Source organism: Pieris napi, chromosome 9 (genome assembly GCF_905475465.1).
Source record: "Pieris napi chromosome 9, ilPieNapi1.2, whole genome shotgun sequence".
NCBI classification, from domain to species: domain Eukaryota; kingdom Metazoa; phylum Arthropoda; class Insecta; order Lepidoptera; family Pieridae; genus Pieris; species Pieris napi.
Genome location: NC_062242.1, coordinates 2,912,056 through 2,928,850, shown reverse-complemented (window position 1 = coordinate 2,928,850; position 16,795 = coordinate 2,912,056). Strand labels below are relative to the sequence as shown.

The 16,795-nt window shown below is 33.2% G+C and overlaps 1 protein-coding gene across 2 annotated transcripts in view; it reads right to left on the bottom strand.

Moving 5' to 3' along the window:
* LOC125052203 overlaps positions 1-15,802 on the bottom strand; it is a 78,727-nt gene extending 62,925 nt beyond the window's left edge. Inside the window, exon 1 of one of the 2 annotated variants that reach the window (XM_047652866.1) lies at positions 15,449-15,802. In XM_047652866.1, the coding sequence (XP_047508822.1) occupies positions 15,449-15,583 (135 nt within the window). In that variant the 5' untranslated portion in view covers positions 15,584-15,802. Of the gene's footprint in view, positions 1-11,307; positions 11,560-15,448 lie in introns of those variants that run through there. The other variant, XM_047652867.1, reaches the window with a different exon arrangement.
* Positions 15,803-16,795: the final 993 nt, after the last annotated feature.

Sequence of the window (16,795 nt, the reverse complement as noted above, 5' to 3'; positions counted from 1 at the left end):
CACACTGTGAATTATATAGTGAGTAGTCGGGATTCAAAGACACGTTAGCACCTTACGACTAGCACAAGTGTATGGGATATCATTTTTCTGAAGATATAACAAGAGTGCTATCGAATTTAGAAAAGTAAAGTTTTTCTATTGAATGGTGTAATTTGAAACTAAGAATAAAATATAAATAATATACGCCTGACGATTTATAACGAGCAACTTTATTAATAAATGTATTGCCATTATTTACATTATTCAACATATTGGTTTATTTCTTATTTTCAAGCTTTAACTTGACGTGTAATCTAACTATATATTTCATGTCACAGACTGTTTCACTATGTCAGATCTTCGTTGTCAGTAAGTAAGACAAATTGGGTCTTAGAATTACAGCTTAAAAATATATAATATATTTTAGTCTGTGCAAATTACCTTTTTTATTATGTTGACAACACTGTTAGTGCGACAATAATAATCGTGGTACATGATATGAAAAATAATAGTAATTTTATTGAATAAATAAAATAATATGAAATTTAAATAATATCTGTTTGCATAACTGCCACGCCCGTCCTTCCGTACATACTCGTATAGTACATTTAAGAAACTAATCTCTAATTGATTTCTTCATAGTATTCTTGCCTTGGGCACCATGGCCTTCATTCCTAAAAGAGTGCAGGTCGTTTTTCGCGTCACGCTGCGCTCAACGACATCATATGCCACTCTCTTGCCTTCGTTAGTAATTCAGCCATTTTGAGCCAAAAGGCATCGCTAGAGACGATGGTAAGCGGCCGGGTGGGATGTCTTTGATCCTTTGGAGGATGGGACGGGCTTTGGTATGGGAAGGTACTCGAATGGACACGTTAGCCTTGTCTTACCTCCCTCGATCAAGCACAAAAGTTGACGCGGCTGCAGAGCAGGCGGAAAATAATAAACGGCTCAAATATACTCTAACTTGGATTTTGTTAGCTTAGGAGTAGAGACTCTTGAGTCGTGGAGTTCAAGAGCACAGGTTTTTACTTACAGATTTAAGTTGGTGGCTGATAGATAGTACCAGTGGCCCCAGAGCAGGTGCTTTCTTCGCTCAACGAATAAGTATCGCATACAGTGAGGAAATGCTTCCAGCATTAAAGTTACGCTGCCAGGGAACAAACTTTTTAAATATGTTTTAATTTTCTATTTAATCGTTTTTAATTATTTTTATTATTACTATGTAGTTTAAGTACATTAAACACTGTATATTTATGAATTGTCTTCAAATATACGACACTTATAATAAAGGTCTCGAATAATCGATATTTTCTGTTTCACAAGCCTTAAGGCCGCAAAAAGTTTGGAATCCGCATTCGTATAATGTGACAGAGACAAATATATGCATTGAGTATGGGAGGGAGAGAAACAATAGTTTGTTATAAATACGTAAAGTTGATTAACTTAATTATAACTGTGGTTAATCTGTTAAGCAACTCACGCTTTTGAAAGTTATTTTTTTATCTAAAATTTCGTATTGTACAGTAAGAATGAAAGTAACATTTATTAAAATTTATTGTGGTAATAAACTAGTAAAGCTCATAAAGATGATAGTAATCTTGGAAAATTTTATTCTTCTGTCGTCCCTTTTTAGTTTTTCATTCTGAACCTTCGGAATCTTCTTCCAAGTTCATTTAAATTCTTTGCGAATACAAATATAAATACAGAATAAACGGTATTTATACAGAACTTGATATACTCGGTAGGGGGCTGATGAAATTATAGGCTCCTTGAATGGAGACCTCATCAGAACAAAAGACCGCGCGGCCGCCCACCGAGTAGGTGGACTGACGACATCGTTAAGGAGGTTGGGTCCCAGTGGATACAGAGAGGCCAGTGCAGAGCGTTCTGGAGGAAGATGGTGGATCCAGTAACCAAAAAGTGGCTGATGATGATGGACTGATGAATTAAAAAAATATCGCTGTACGAACTAATAAATATGTAATTACTAAGTAAAAATTAAATTTTATAGTTACATTATATGTATATTGACTGTAATTTTTATATATTAAAACATTATAATGAAACTTAAATAGAACTTTAAAAAGAACATCATATTTGCAATTAATTATTAAAATCTATAACAAAACAAACAATAACTAACCTTAAAATATAATAACTAAAATATATTATTAAAAGGTTAGGCAAGATTCCGAAGATACTGTAACGTCAAATAACCTTTTTGCTATTTCCTTAGAAAATATTATTATATGTGATGTGTTGGGTTTTATAAATGAAAGATAAAGAATTTAATGAATGCAATACATGGAAAGTTGTAGACATTAAAATGACTTGTCAATTATGACATTAAAATCTAACAAAAGCCAACCACCTCATTAAATATATTGTTATATAATAATCGGAATTCATTTGTCATAGAAAGTTATTAAAGCGTAATAATTATATAATGTTCAAAGATCGTTCGCTGTCAATGGGTCAACTTTCGATTTTTGTACTTAAAAATTATTTATTCATGTGAAAGTTTGATTTTATTGTATTGATAATTCCCTTTATATATTTATTTTTATTTATTAACACTTCGTTGCATAAATATAATTGAAGAAATACAATTGACATATTCAAATGAGAAGGCTTAACTGGCGGCCTTATAGCTTTCGAGCGATCTCTTCCAGGCAACCACTGAGAGAATATAATATAAAAATATATATATAATGTAAAAATAATTTAGATAAGATAAGCAAGAAGTGCAACATTATTATTAATGGATATATTTAATGGATATATACATAAATTATAATATGACTGTTTCAGTATAATATTATTTATTTTAAAACATATTAATTGTCATAAAACATTTATTTAAAATTTATTGAAGTAGTGAATGGACTTAGTAACAGTTATACTTAGTCAAAGTCAAATCTATATTTCAATTAGACCACCTAAAATGGCACCTTTGAACGTCAAATAAAATATTAAGAAGATTCTAGTTGCCCCTTCCAAAAGGTAGTTTCGTGTGGATAAGAATGGGCTGAAGAATTAAAAGATATAGTTAAGGAAGGTGTACCTTAGGTGTACTTCAACCTACAGGTAAGATCCTTGACCAGTCTAATCGCTGAATGGCCCGAAAGCCCCTTAGGCTGATGTCCAGTTATCATACTGTTTGTAGACGCAGTGAGTAGTCTTTTTAACTGTTTTCATTACTGTGGAAATGTATAACTAGACTTTTGGGTCAGCCCTGCGATTCTGTAACTCACTTTTCGAACTCACACAGCGGTTTTCGCATCGGCGGTCGCTCTCAAATCAGTCGTGAAGCAGACATTTTATGATTTGGCTTTCTGATAAACAATAAACTACAAGCTCCCACCTTTTCAGAATGCCAAATTAGACTTTAGACTGGGCTTTAGATTTCTGAATCAGTTTCGTGATCATTTATTTTCTCTATTAGGATGATGAATTTATTGTTGTTCTGTACTTGACACACGCCGTTGACATTATAGTAAGGAATGCCGATTTCCTCACGATGTTTTCCTCCATGCCAGTGTTTACTGCGCACAGCCAGGATTCGAACCTATCACCTCGGGGATTAGAGGCGCTCGCTGCAGCTACTAGACCAACACTGCTCCTTAAAAACTTGCGGTCTTACTAATAAAAATCACTATACATGAGTTATAACAAGGTGATAGTTATTCAGTGAATAAAGCTTGTACAGGGCATGAACACCTCTTTGACCAATAATCGATGTGTATTGGTTGAATAACAAAACGACCCTTATTTATTGTTACCCTGGCAACCCGCCGTGTTTGATTGACGTTTGATTTAATAATTCTGATACAACTCATAATTCTAATGTAAGTTGTATTTATTTTATAAACCAAAACAATTATATACACATTTACTTAATATACTAATAACATTTTATTATTTGCAGCTAATAGAAACTCCAAAACATCAGACAAAGAGGACTAGAATTTTACATAAAAAGCCGCGTGCAGTACAAAAGTTAGGGGAGGTTAGTATCAATGTGATAGAGAAAGGACTATTTCATTCAAAACCCCTCAACGATCATACTTAAATTTTTTAGGCATCTCAAATAGTGGAAAGCGCCAAACTCCGCAACACGGCAGTGTTCCAGTGTTTGCAGGAAGAGCACGAATCAAAACAAAGGCAGATGGCTGAAACACATGAGCTCAAACAGAAGCAACTTGCCGAAGCTCACGAATGGGCTAGACAGGAGCATATTCTAAGGCTAATTATTACAGCAGCAATTCAATGAATACTTATAAAAAAACCCCCTGTTTTAAATAAAATATAACTTTTTATTTATTTCACGTCCTTAATTATCCACACCTATGTAAATAAAACAGCCTTAAAAATATGTTTCAATAAAAGAAGCTCTAGCAGCTTATCCAGCCTGATTGCTTCGGGGCGTCTAGGTTGGCCTTGTCAGTGTCAGTGTCATCATACGTGATATCTAGGTCTTCTTTGATATCAATACCAATATTGTGGAGGATTGCCAGTGCTGCTATATATAATTTGTCATTTTCTAATGACACTGAGAAGCCATGAAGAAGACACCTAAATCGAAAACCCTCCACCTCTATTACTCTTTTCGACATCAGCTCGCACTATGTCACAGATCTTCATAACATGCTTCTTTGAAAAGCGGTATTTTGTTTTGAAATCGCCATCAGAAAGTAATAACGGATTGCACCGAGTTTGGTATGGTTTGACTTTCCTTGGAGGCGGCAAATTTTCAATCGTATGTATTAGCTGCATATCAATATTATCTAAATCTTCCATTTGATCTATAAAATCTATTTTCAACAAACACAAATACCTACTAATTTTATTTATTACTTAAATCTTTCCTTGAACTAAACAGTCAAAAGATGCTGTCAAACGCGAAATCAGATAAAATGACGCAATTTTTGTATTTTCTATTTGTATTTTTTATACACCCGTTAAACTAGGCCTCTGCGTTGTATAAGCATTTTCATTTTTTTTTTGCAATTGTACAAGTCTTCATACAAACCAGACACTTGTTATAATAGCCGTATACATCAAACTTGTCAATTCAGGAATTATTAGTAACATTTTTCTTATAACAGGCTTATACAATGTGCATAAATCTTTATTAGTAAGACCGTAGATATATTACATTTGTCTGACTGAACGTCATAGCTTCACAAACAATAACGGTGAAAGCTATCAAAATTATGCGTAGCGTATATTACGCGAATTAAATATGTATTTTACAAATGAGAATAAATGTTTGTACAGTACTTTCTAACTGTGCTCAACACACCTATAGACACCTCAAGTGTATTGAAAGAGAAATTAATTATTTCGGTTATAAGAAAAAATATTAGATTTTATATGAAAACTGATGGATGTATGTACTGATGGGTGCGTAAAAACCTGGTTAATTTACCTCTTTCGCAGGCTTCACAGAGCGACCTCACTGCTCCGAGGATTTCTGTTTGTTGGGAAGCCACGCATTCCAGGACTACGTGGGTGACCGATTATTCTGAAACAGCCTCTGCACTGGACAGTCTCTCGTGTCAAGGACATAGAGATGTTAATTAAGAAGAGATTGGTTTATGAAACCAGAAATATATATCGTATAACTTAATATTATCTTGAATACACTCATAAACAACTATAAATAGTATGTCTAAGAACTCATCAGTACCAATCTAGTGGATATTATGAAAAAGATACAGGTGTAGATTTTTCGAATTTTAAGAAGAATTAGTAAAAAAAAGTCAATTTTCATATAAAAACCAAAATAAATCATAACTCTGCAGGGGTTGACCTTAGAGACCTCCCGTAGATCAATTTTTTGCCGCTGATGACCTCATCTATCCCCTATTTGAGTTTGATCCACGACTTTTTGGCCACCCTGTATATATAACATTATTTATTGAAAAAACATTTCAATACAAAAGATATCAACGCGTTTTCGCGAAGCCTCACAAAGTTTTCTTGTTTCAATTGGTGTTTATTCGACTATGAAATTGCGTTTATAGTTAATTACTAACCGTATAGAACCTTAAACTTATACCACTTGCAAGTAATTGCGTAAATCCACCTTTCTCACAACCTTTAACGATATTTGTTATTGAAATTTCAACGCTATTTACTGGAAATAAAGTACTAATTCGCGCGAAACAGCGTTACTATAACTAATGATATTTCGGGGGCTATTACACGTACAATCGCCTGAACCTATAACATTTTTGACATTTTATCTCGATTGCTCATATTATCTGTCTATTGCTTAGTGACATAGTCAAAGTAGCGGCGCCAAAGTGGATGTACATTTTTATATTGTACTAGCTGCCCCCGCGAACTTTTCCTAGCCTACCTTTTCAGTACATACCAACATGGAACATTTTGCTATGCTACACCAGAGACTTCGGTTTTCCGGAATGAAAACCTTTTAGCTTTTTCTGTGATTTTTCGCTATATGAACCTGAGAGTTCAAGTTATAAGTTCGTAACTAACTAATAAAAAATAGAGGGGTGAAAATTAAGGGTTGTATGTTTTTTTTTTGGGGTGGACACTCCTTATCACTTATCTAAGGGTTTGAAAGATCGATAGTAGCCGATTCTCAGACTTACTGAATATGCATAAAACTTTTCATAAGAATCGGTCGAGCCGTTTCGGAGGAGTATGGGAACAAACATTGTGACACGAGAATTTTATATATTAGAAGATTACGCCCAATAAAAAATTTACACTATTAATGTCTGGTTTACTAAAATATCAGTGGCAAGAATTTCTATAATTTTTTTATAATATGGAACAATGGGTAAACGTGCAGGAGGCTTTTGATATTAAGTGGCCGACATAAAGCCATTAAGTGGCTCACGAGTGCGTTGCCGACGTTTTAAAAATTGGAACGCTCTTTTCTTGAAGGACCCTAAGTCGAATTGGTGTGGAAATACTTCAGTGGGCAGAATGATCACTGACCATTTCATATCCAATAAATAAACATTTTTTTAAATCAAGATTTTGTTTCATATTACGCAATTACCCAACCGATAACTCAGGCTCTATAAGTCACTATACAGCCTCTTTAGATTTTTCCTCAATTCATTTGTCATTTCCAATGTGACAGCAAAAACTAAATTACACAGTTACGCAACGGGTTGACTCGGTCTACTTATTGGGTAAAAAGGCAGTCTTGTTTATGGTTCGATAAAACCTCTTTGTAATCTGTTACAGGATTTAATCAGTCAGCTTTGCCTAGTAATATATTAAATTGTTTTTTGTAGAACAGAGGGCAAACGGGCAAGTGGCTCATATGATGTTATGTGATACCGCCGCCCAAGGTCAGTCTCAATACCAGAGGGCTCGCGAGTGCGTTGCCGGCCTTTAAAGAATTGCTACGCTCTTTACTTGAAGGACCCTTAGTCGATTGGTACACATAGTGGTGGTGAAAATTATCTAAAATAAAAAGCATACAGCAGAACGGTAATTTAGTAAAATCAAACTTTATTTACATTCAGGGATAAATATTTAATAAGAGTTCTTGGAGTATCTACACTTCTGTGGTATTGATTTCGCAAATCTATTGATATAAAACAAACTCATATTAGTTACACTACTTATAACTCGAGAACGACTGGGGTACTTATCTATATGTAAGTAGAGTCCGCGCCACCACTGAATGCCGATAGACGCGGCGCTAGCGAGTAGCACAGCGTGTTATGTTGCTAATGGTAGGTGCAAGGCTATTTTACCCCAACGTAACATAAATTAATATGAAATTCGCGAACTACTCTTCAAGATTTGCTTCTAACGTTTTACCTTAAAACGAATAAAATAACATTTCACTGTAACGACAAATTTAGTTCCCAGGGTTCCCGTCGGCAATAAGTGTTGGCGCGGACTCAATGATTGAATATTACAATTAGAAGTCAAAGTCAAATCATTTATTTCAATTAGACCATCTAAAATGGCACTTTTGAACGTCAAAAAAAAAAATATAAAGAAGATTCTAGTTGCCCCTTCCAAAAGGTAGTTTCGTGTGGAGAAGAATGGGCAAGAAACTCCACACTTACTCTTTTAAAATAGGTTTACAATATTTTGTTACATTTGTTAAATAATTATATGTGAAGACAATGTAGAAGTTTTACAGTCGATGTGTTTATTTTGAGTTTGTAGCTTGTCTTGCCGATATTATCATTAACAATGTCACAACCAAGACGATAGAATCTTTCCGACAAAGCCGTAATCCAACTTTTTCACCAAATTCCAACTTGATTAGCGAAGCGCCGCTCACCCGTGCAAGACATTATAATAAATAGAATTTCTGTTGAGGTAGACCTATTTGTTTGTATACTGGCTGAGTTCACAAGACTTGCTTTCTATATTATTAGTTATAAGATTTAGGTATATAATTTTTTTTTCTATGTACGTTCTATCGCATTAATAATGACTCTAAAGAAAGAATAAGGATGTGGAATAAATAAATAGTTTAATATAATATAAAAAACAATAAAAACCTAAACGCCACTAACAAGTAGTTGTAATAAGAGACCGGATGCGGTCTAACGCCATTGTGTTCCAATTCAAACTCTCCGAAGTGTGCCCAGTTACTGAGTCAAAGGACCACTGTTATTCGAAGCACTCACTCACTGTGAATATTCTGAATCCGACGTCTGTCATTTGTTTATAATCAAAGGAAAACGGCTATTTGTCTATGCCAAGCCTGATACAATCTATATTTTAGTTTATACCAACATTAAAAAATAGTATCATTTCTATCCCATGGCATTAATAGACAAAACACCGGCCACTACGCTACACTACAGGGCCACTGTATGCAAATGTCCCATCCTTAACCAATCAATTAATGTATTTAAAACTATACAGCTACGTACTAATTATTCACATCCACCGTCTTACAGAATTATTTCATGTTGGCTTAAGTTCATATTTAATTATACTTTACTTATATTAAGCTCTCGCTTATCAAGTTAATATAATGATATATAAACCAAAAAAACATGATAGGAAAAGAATGACGATAGACGGCTAAGTGCGGCCATGTCTGCTTATTATGTCTACTAAGAAGAATTTCGCGCGACGACGCGCGTGACGTATAACCCTGGGATTTTAGACATTTATTTGGGGTTATTTATGGACAACGCAGGTCCAATAAGAAACCAATGCTGTTGTCTCTTACGAGTGAAGAAATGATGTAAGAAATATGTCTGCCCCATTCTCGTTATGGTGATTCAAAGACAACAAATAACGATGAATATTATAATAGACTAGCTGCCCGCGCGAACTTCGTTTCTCCTTAATGTGATTTTACTTAGCCTACTTTATTAGTAGTTAGTTACTTAGTTCGATTTTCTGGAATGAAAACTTTTTAGGTTTTTCTGTGATTTTTTCTCTATATAAACCTCTGAGTTCAAATCATAAGTTTTAAATTAACAAATAAAAATAGGGGTTTATTGTATAGGGGTAAAAGTTAAGGATGTATGTATTTTTGTATGCTGTATCGTAAAAAAATTTAAACAAAACAATTTGTCTAAAAAATACAAAAATAATTTTTAGGTTCAAACCTTTAACCCTTACCACTTAGGGGTTCGAACAATAAATAGTAGCCGATTCTCAGACTTATTGAATATGCATTAACAAATTCATAAGAATCGGTCAAGCCGTTTCGGAGGAGTCTGGGAACGAACATTGTGACACGAGAATTTTATATATATAGAGATTATTTCTGACTACAGCATCCAGAAATTTATTAATGTAATTACGATAGCTACACTATCAAACAGAATGCAATGTGCTAGATAACATTAAATAAATAGACGGCAAGGTCGTAATGCATTCACAAATCACATGGTATCGATAATTAAACTATTGCTTATTTTATAAACAAATAATTTCTGTCTACATTATGAGTAGAAGTGGACTTTAAGTAAGGTTTTATACATATATGATATAGAGGTTTTATATAAATAAAAATATATTGCAAAGCTCAAAACTTGAAGACTTCTGGACCAAATTTAGATTTTTTTAAATTCTTCCTTCAACTCTGAGGTAAGTTTTTATGGCGATAAAATTGGAAAATATAAATAAAATTGCAAACTTTTAGTTTTATTTACTACTTAGGTTTTTATTCCGAAAAAGCGAACAGTCGCTATTGGGTAGCATAGTTCCACATGTAGGTAGTTACTAAAAAGGTAGGTAGCTTACATACATATGTGTACGTATATACACTCGTAAGTTACCTTTTTTTAATAGTTTTGTGTCTGCACGGGCCAAGGGCTGTAAAATAGCCGCGTCAATGTCAACTACAATCGGGAAAATTTCATTTATTTTTTTCTATACTTTTTGAAATCCATACTCTTCTAGTACTAGCATACATATCATGTTCTGAAATTTTTTATTTGTTCAAACATTTTTTTATGCGTCTAATGCGGCCAGCAATATAAAAAAATATAACGAGGTCTCAGTGCTAACAATTATTTATTCGCAATGCGTTTTGCACTGGTTGACCTCATCTCTTGCAACACATCTGCAATGCTCCTGTCATACTGACGTGTTGCCAGTAATTTGCATTATTGCCATAACAGAGGTTATTTTATAAGTTCGATTCGTTGAAATTTGAATTTTTATTAAAGTAGCAATATCGTAGAATTTTCTAGTATAAATACCAAATTTTTATCTTTTTTTCATTATGAATGTCATGGCCAAATTAGTATAAATAGATTATTACAAAATATGCTATTATATTAGATATATAAGAAAAACTTGTTTGCTGACATAAAGTTTAAATTTCTATAAATTGAGTGATGAAATTGATGAAATCTTATGATATGAAATAGGAATAAAGTGTTTTCTTGACATGCAATAATCGTGTTACTTTTAAAGTATATATTCTATATAAGGTATCGTATTAATACGTAACAAAACTTTCCTATTTTTTAAAATAATATTTATACTTAAAACATGGTAAAAAATTCTATTTATTTATCATAAAAAAATTTGATTACATTTTAACACGGGTAAAACTAAACCCGGGCTACTGGTTACTAGTCGTAATTGCTACGAGTCGTTGATGACAAAAAATCTTGTATTTCAATCACTTTTGCAGTCTTAAAAGTCAGCAGAAGCCTGTGGCATTTTCTAGTATTAATTTATTTTGTCTGTATATTCCAATTTCGCCTTAAATGGTTTCACATTTATAAATACACTTAGAGCAGAGGAAGGTCTTACCTAAATGCCATGGACAATAATGAAACTCAAAGGAAATTGCACTATGGTCACATTATGTATCTAAGAAAAGGGAAAGTGGCTCACCTCGAAGTCGTTATGATTCTGCACCACCATTACTTTTTTGAAAAATATCTGTGGCATTTTGTCACCGTACACCACAATCCTAATTAATTACGAAACCACTAAAACCTTTTTTCACATTTAAAATTAGAACATCGCGCAATTGTTTTTGTTTATGGTTCAACTCCGCCAGAAACGCACAAATTTCTTCGCAACTTTTATTTGATTTATTTTATTGAATGTTCAATATGTTTTTACACGGAACGTTGCCTTCTAGCGTTGAGTATTGAACTAACCGCGAAACAAGTACCATGTTTACAAGTACGAAATGCCGACTGGGATCTGTTGCAATAGATAATTTGAGTTGGTTGATCTGTCCTCTATTTTCTATGTGCTACAGTATAAAATCCTTTGGCATTAAATGCAAATTTCGTGTCGATAACCGTTTGAGCCATGTATTGCGATATTTCTATCGAGATCAAATCTTGATTAATTACTGAATTTTTAAGTTTATGTGCCAAAACACGTTCAACGCCTGTTATTGTAGACCACACCTGTCCAAAAAGTACAGATTACTCCTGGTAATGTACAAGTTGAAGCCGCGACTTTGTCCACGTGAACCAGTATTACGCACCCTTGTTTCAAAAATAAATTTAATTCAAACATTTTTATGACTTACGTAATGTTTTTTTAAATTTAATTAATTTAAAAGTGATTTCAATAACAGGCAGGAGGCTCATCTGATGTTAAGTGATACCACCGCCCATGGTTCGCACTGCCAGACTCGCAAGCGCACTGCCGGCCTTTTAAAAATTGGTACGCTCTTTTCTTGAAGGACACTAAGTCAGGCACCTGGTTCCACATAGTGGTGGTGCCTTAAGGAACGCTCAGTTGTAGAATGACGGACCTCAAGGTGATACGGATGGTAGGTATTTTGTATTCTGCCTGGACGTCCGGTGATGAAACTAAGCTGCAGGTATTAGTCCGAACATCTCCTCTGAACACTCTCCATGGTAAATGCTTACTTTTCATATACATAAGTTATTTAATACCTCCGACGACAAAATAGTCGGGGAATTAGCTAGAATATATATTTTGTAATACTGTTTTATGAGCCCATAATCTTTCTTTATAAAAATGAATGAGGAAGCATTTTTCACGCATCGTTACGATGTAAATATGCAAACTGGATTTAACTCGGATAAAGTTTATAGAGAAAGTTGTAGCGGCTTGTTTGGAATTGAAATTGTTTACGCTGAGATTAACTTCTGTGTACCGGTGATTTATATAAAGAAAGTTCGAAGAACTCTGAAGGGCCTTTCATTATATATTATAGCATATTTAGACTATACTTTGAATAGAGGTTATATTAATCAAATATTTTTATATTTCTGAACGGTTTTTATAATTGCCCTTTGCCCTGGTTTTAGCGGGAAAAGTCCTCAAAAAAACAATGAACTACATGACGAGACGGAAGATTTTCCTTAAAAATCCATCTCTAAAGTTTTTAATTATAATATAAACGATAAACCGAATTCAGTGTAGACAAGAGTTAAAGATAACTCAAAATTTTAATAACATATAAACAGACAAGATGGCGGATGTTGATCAGCTGTTTTTTTTTGTTCAAATTAAACTTTTATTATTTAGAAATGAATGTGATTAAAGATGTAGGTAATGCTTTAGTAGACAGTTGATCGAGGGTTTATACTTAAGTGGAAAGGGCGGATTAAATGCTTTAACCTTCAGATACTTAATTAAACTAAATAGTTGAATTACTTCACAATTAATGTAATTTCATTTTAAAATATTACGAAAAATTCACGCGAAACGAGTATTGTGTAATCATTTCAATCATACTTTATCGTGTCAAAGTTAAGTAAGCGCGTGCGCATATAAGGCGTTAATTAGATGAATTAGCGAAGGGAAATGTGCAATACACATGAATCAGCGCAATCTGATGAAAATAAACTCAAAGAAGCTTCTCGTCATAATGTGGCATGGGGCATACATTTCTACATTAGTCTTATCGATATTTTTATTTTATAGGCATAAATACTGATGTCTTCTGGCCAGACACACAACAATATGGACATACAGTTTCAAGGTCTAAGTTTAAAGACTCCCAAAAGATTTGACCTTATTGCACTTAACTTGTGACGTGAAATTATACAAACAATACAAAGAGCCTCTCGTGAGTTGTGTGCTGAGATATTAGGCTACTGGATTGAGACGAAGTTGCAATGATCTGGTTAGCGCCGCGCCTACTTAAGTTCTCATTTAATTCTTACGCACTATATGCTAACTATAACATATTTTCATTGGAATCTGACTACCCTCAATTTAAAATGAAAGCAAACATAAAATAAAATAGTCTAACAACCCAACTCAAAGTTATATAATGACTGAATAGATAATATTGCTACCTAGGAATATATTGAAACACATCTACCACAGATTCAATTCAAGATCTTACACTGCCTTTTGCAGCTTTAATCGGTGGTAACTTATCGGGTATAAATTGTCTTAACTGTTCTCTTCGTTCCTAATAAATATTTATTGTACTTACTTTATAATACTGACCATCATAACAGAAAAAGTAAATCTTTAACGCAAGTTCGACTCTGTGCATCGAGATCAAACAACGTCTATGCCGAGAGCACGTTGAGGTATTTGCTACCGCGGATTATAAATTGACAACCCGGTCAGATTTTAGGTAGTCTAGATAGATACTTAAGCAAAAAAAAGTAGCCTAACTTTAAGCATCATAAAAAGTGGAAAACTTATATGCACTTATGGCGCTCCTAAACGAGACTGCTATTAATAAAAAAGAAATATTAATAAATAACATTAATAAAAACCACAGTGGTTTTTAAATGTAACGTATCATGATTTAGATTATTCTGTTAAATAAAAAATTAAAAATAATTTCTTATAGCAGAGTATTTTCAACGTATGATTCGATCAATTGAATATTCCCAGAACATTTACATTTACTACGTTTTAGTAATCTGACTACGTTTTATTAATCATACAATGCACTTAGTTTTGCTAGGAAAATGGTTTCTGAGACTTCTGCGAACCGACTTCAAGTGCTACGAAAGCTTTCTAAGCGATGCGTCATCTTGACCGGTAAGTGATATAATATATGTGGTCATGAAAATTTATAATATCTGTTTATTATTATAACAATTAAAATGGTGGACAGACAGTTAACAGTCATCTAATAATTAGTGACCTAAAAGATTAGAGAACCTCAATTGTTTTTACCTCTTTAGTATTGGTTTATGTTTAGCCCGATAATTTATTTCGTTACTTGTGTTTATTACCGTACTATATATAAACTAATAGCCTATTGTATGTTTTGTCCTTATACTTCTCAAATTAATTAGTATATATAAGCGTAACAAAACATTTTATATCTATTTGAGACAAAATTATGAAAGACAAGTATTTTATTTGACAAATAGTTTAAAAAACATTTACGTAAAATTATATACCGCATTGTAACCCCCCCAATTAGCCGTAAATAATGTCTAAGTAAGCAAATAGAAACGAAAATTATTTAACAATAATATAAAAATAGCAGGATCTCATGTTTTAGTGGTAGAAGGGTTTCGATGCCTTCAATTAAAATTAGTGATAAAATGTATTTATATCAAATAAAATTAAACAATAATTGTAATTAAATGTCTGACATATATCACTTATAAGTTAAAATATAGAGCGGGAAATTCGCTCTTTGAGAGATTATTGCGAACTACACTTACGTCAACGAGGGAAATATAAATTTTCTTTAAAAGAAAATTATTTCCGTCGAGTGCCAGACAATCGATTTTCCCTTGTTTTCTATCGTGACTTATTTGGAGATTGAGCGATCGCTATATTTTATGTGAACGTGTCGTGTTTGCACATCACGCTTCCATATTAGATAATACAATTTCTACATTATTGTATTTTGAACACGTTTATATTGTGGTTGTTACACTCGCTATATTGTTTCTATTACTTCTTGTATGTATAAAAGTTGTTACCTTCAAATTACCGATAGAGTAAAAAAAGACTAAGTACTACCGATACTGATCTAGATTATATTAGGAAATTATCTACGTTATCGTAATCTACATTATATTATTATAAGACAATATTAAAAATTTAAACTTACGTTCAAATAAAATCCGCTTGTGATCCATGACCGTCCCGTCAATAGACCCGTCACATACTTCCTCCGCCATTTAGCCAGCAATCCATCATTGCTCCTCCTTTTCATTGAATGTCGGTTCACTACATACCGGTCCATTGTCCCTGCTCACTAACCATTTAAAACTATCAAAGAAACGCTGACTTCACCCAACAGACGCAATAAAACTAAACAGGCAAAAAACCTTAACGCGATATGTTATATAAATTCAAGTTAATTACGAATTTATACACGGCGCTAGAAAGTCTATGGAATTATTTATCTATAGTCGTAACTGACATTTGCGTTTTGGCGCCTTCTTCCAGGGACGTCGTCCTGTTACTAAGTTTACACGGCCAATAATATACTTTACACATATTGTTACCTTATTTGTGTTACGGTATGTTGGAACGAATACAGGCACGTGATTTGAATGCGATGGTTTCATATGGCACCTAAATCGGACAATAGACCACTCGATATGCGACACATTGTTTGTCCTCTATGTAAGTAGGTAATTTTCTTCGCCTAAATTCTTCGTCAAGGACGTTATTTAGGTGAAATTAGTTTCAATTGTAACGCAATTTTTCATGTTGATCTACGGTAAAATACGGTTAAATGATCATATAGATAACATTACTATAGATACATTTACTTTACATGTGTAAGCGTGTACTTATGTTACAATCGATTTTGTATCCTTGGATTCTAATTGAGCAAAAATCACTTTAAAAATACTTTTTTATTTTTTGTTAGTAGGGTACTAATAACTATTCAAGAGATACAATTTCCTGTGAAAATGTTAGTATAAAAGTGGAGACTTTAACCTGATTAATTTCACAGCCACAGTCAATTTGATTTTCACTTATTAGATATCTAAGTAAAATATATCCACTTTGGTTCTACTTTATTTACAGGCGCTTTAATCTTCGTGGTTTACTATAATGTCAGATATTGGTGAGCGATCGAAAACTGGAACTTATTATTATTTATTTTTCATTGACCTGAAGCTTTCATGTAGTGACGGCTCATCAGATATACTACCGATCATTGATCACCTGCGGAGGTGCTCTTGACATGCAGCCGAAATAATTAATAGGTCCGAGACTCCGAGATAACACACATAATATAATTGTTTCATAAAGATTTACAATTTAATAAATTGGGGTTCAAAGCTTTAAAAAAAGACCATTCTGAATATGTAATATACTGATATTAATTATTCATTTTATACTTTCTTGTTTGTTCTATATTTTATACAAAGATTAACCTATTGACGCGTGTGACAGTTATGACTGACGTTTAGACGACATCTATGAGTTATGACTATTG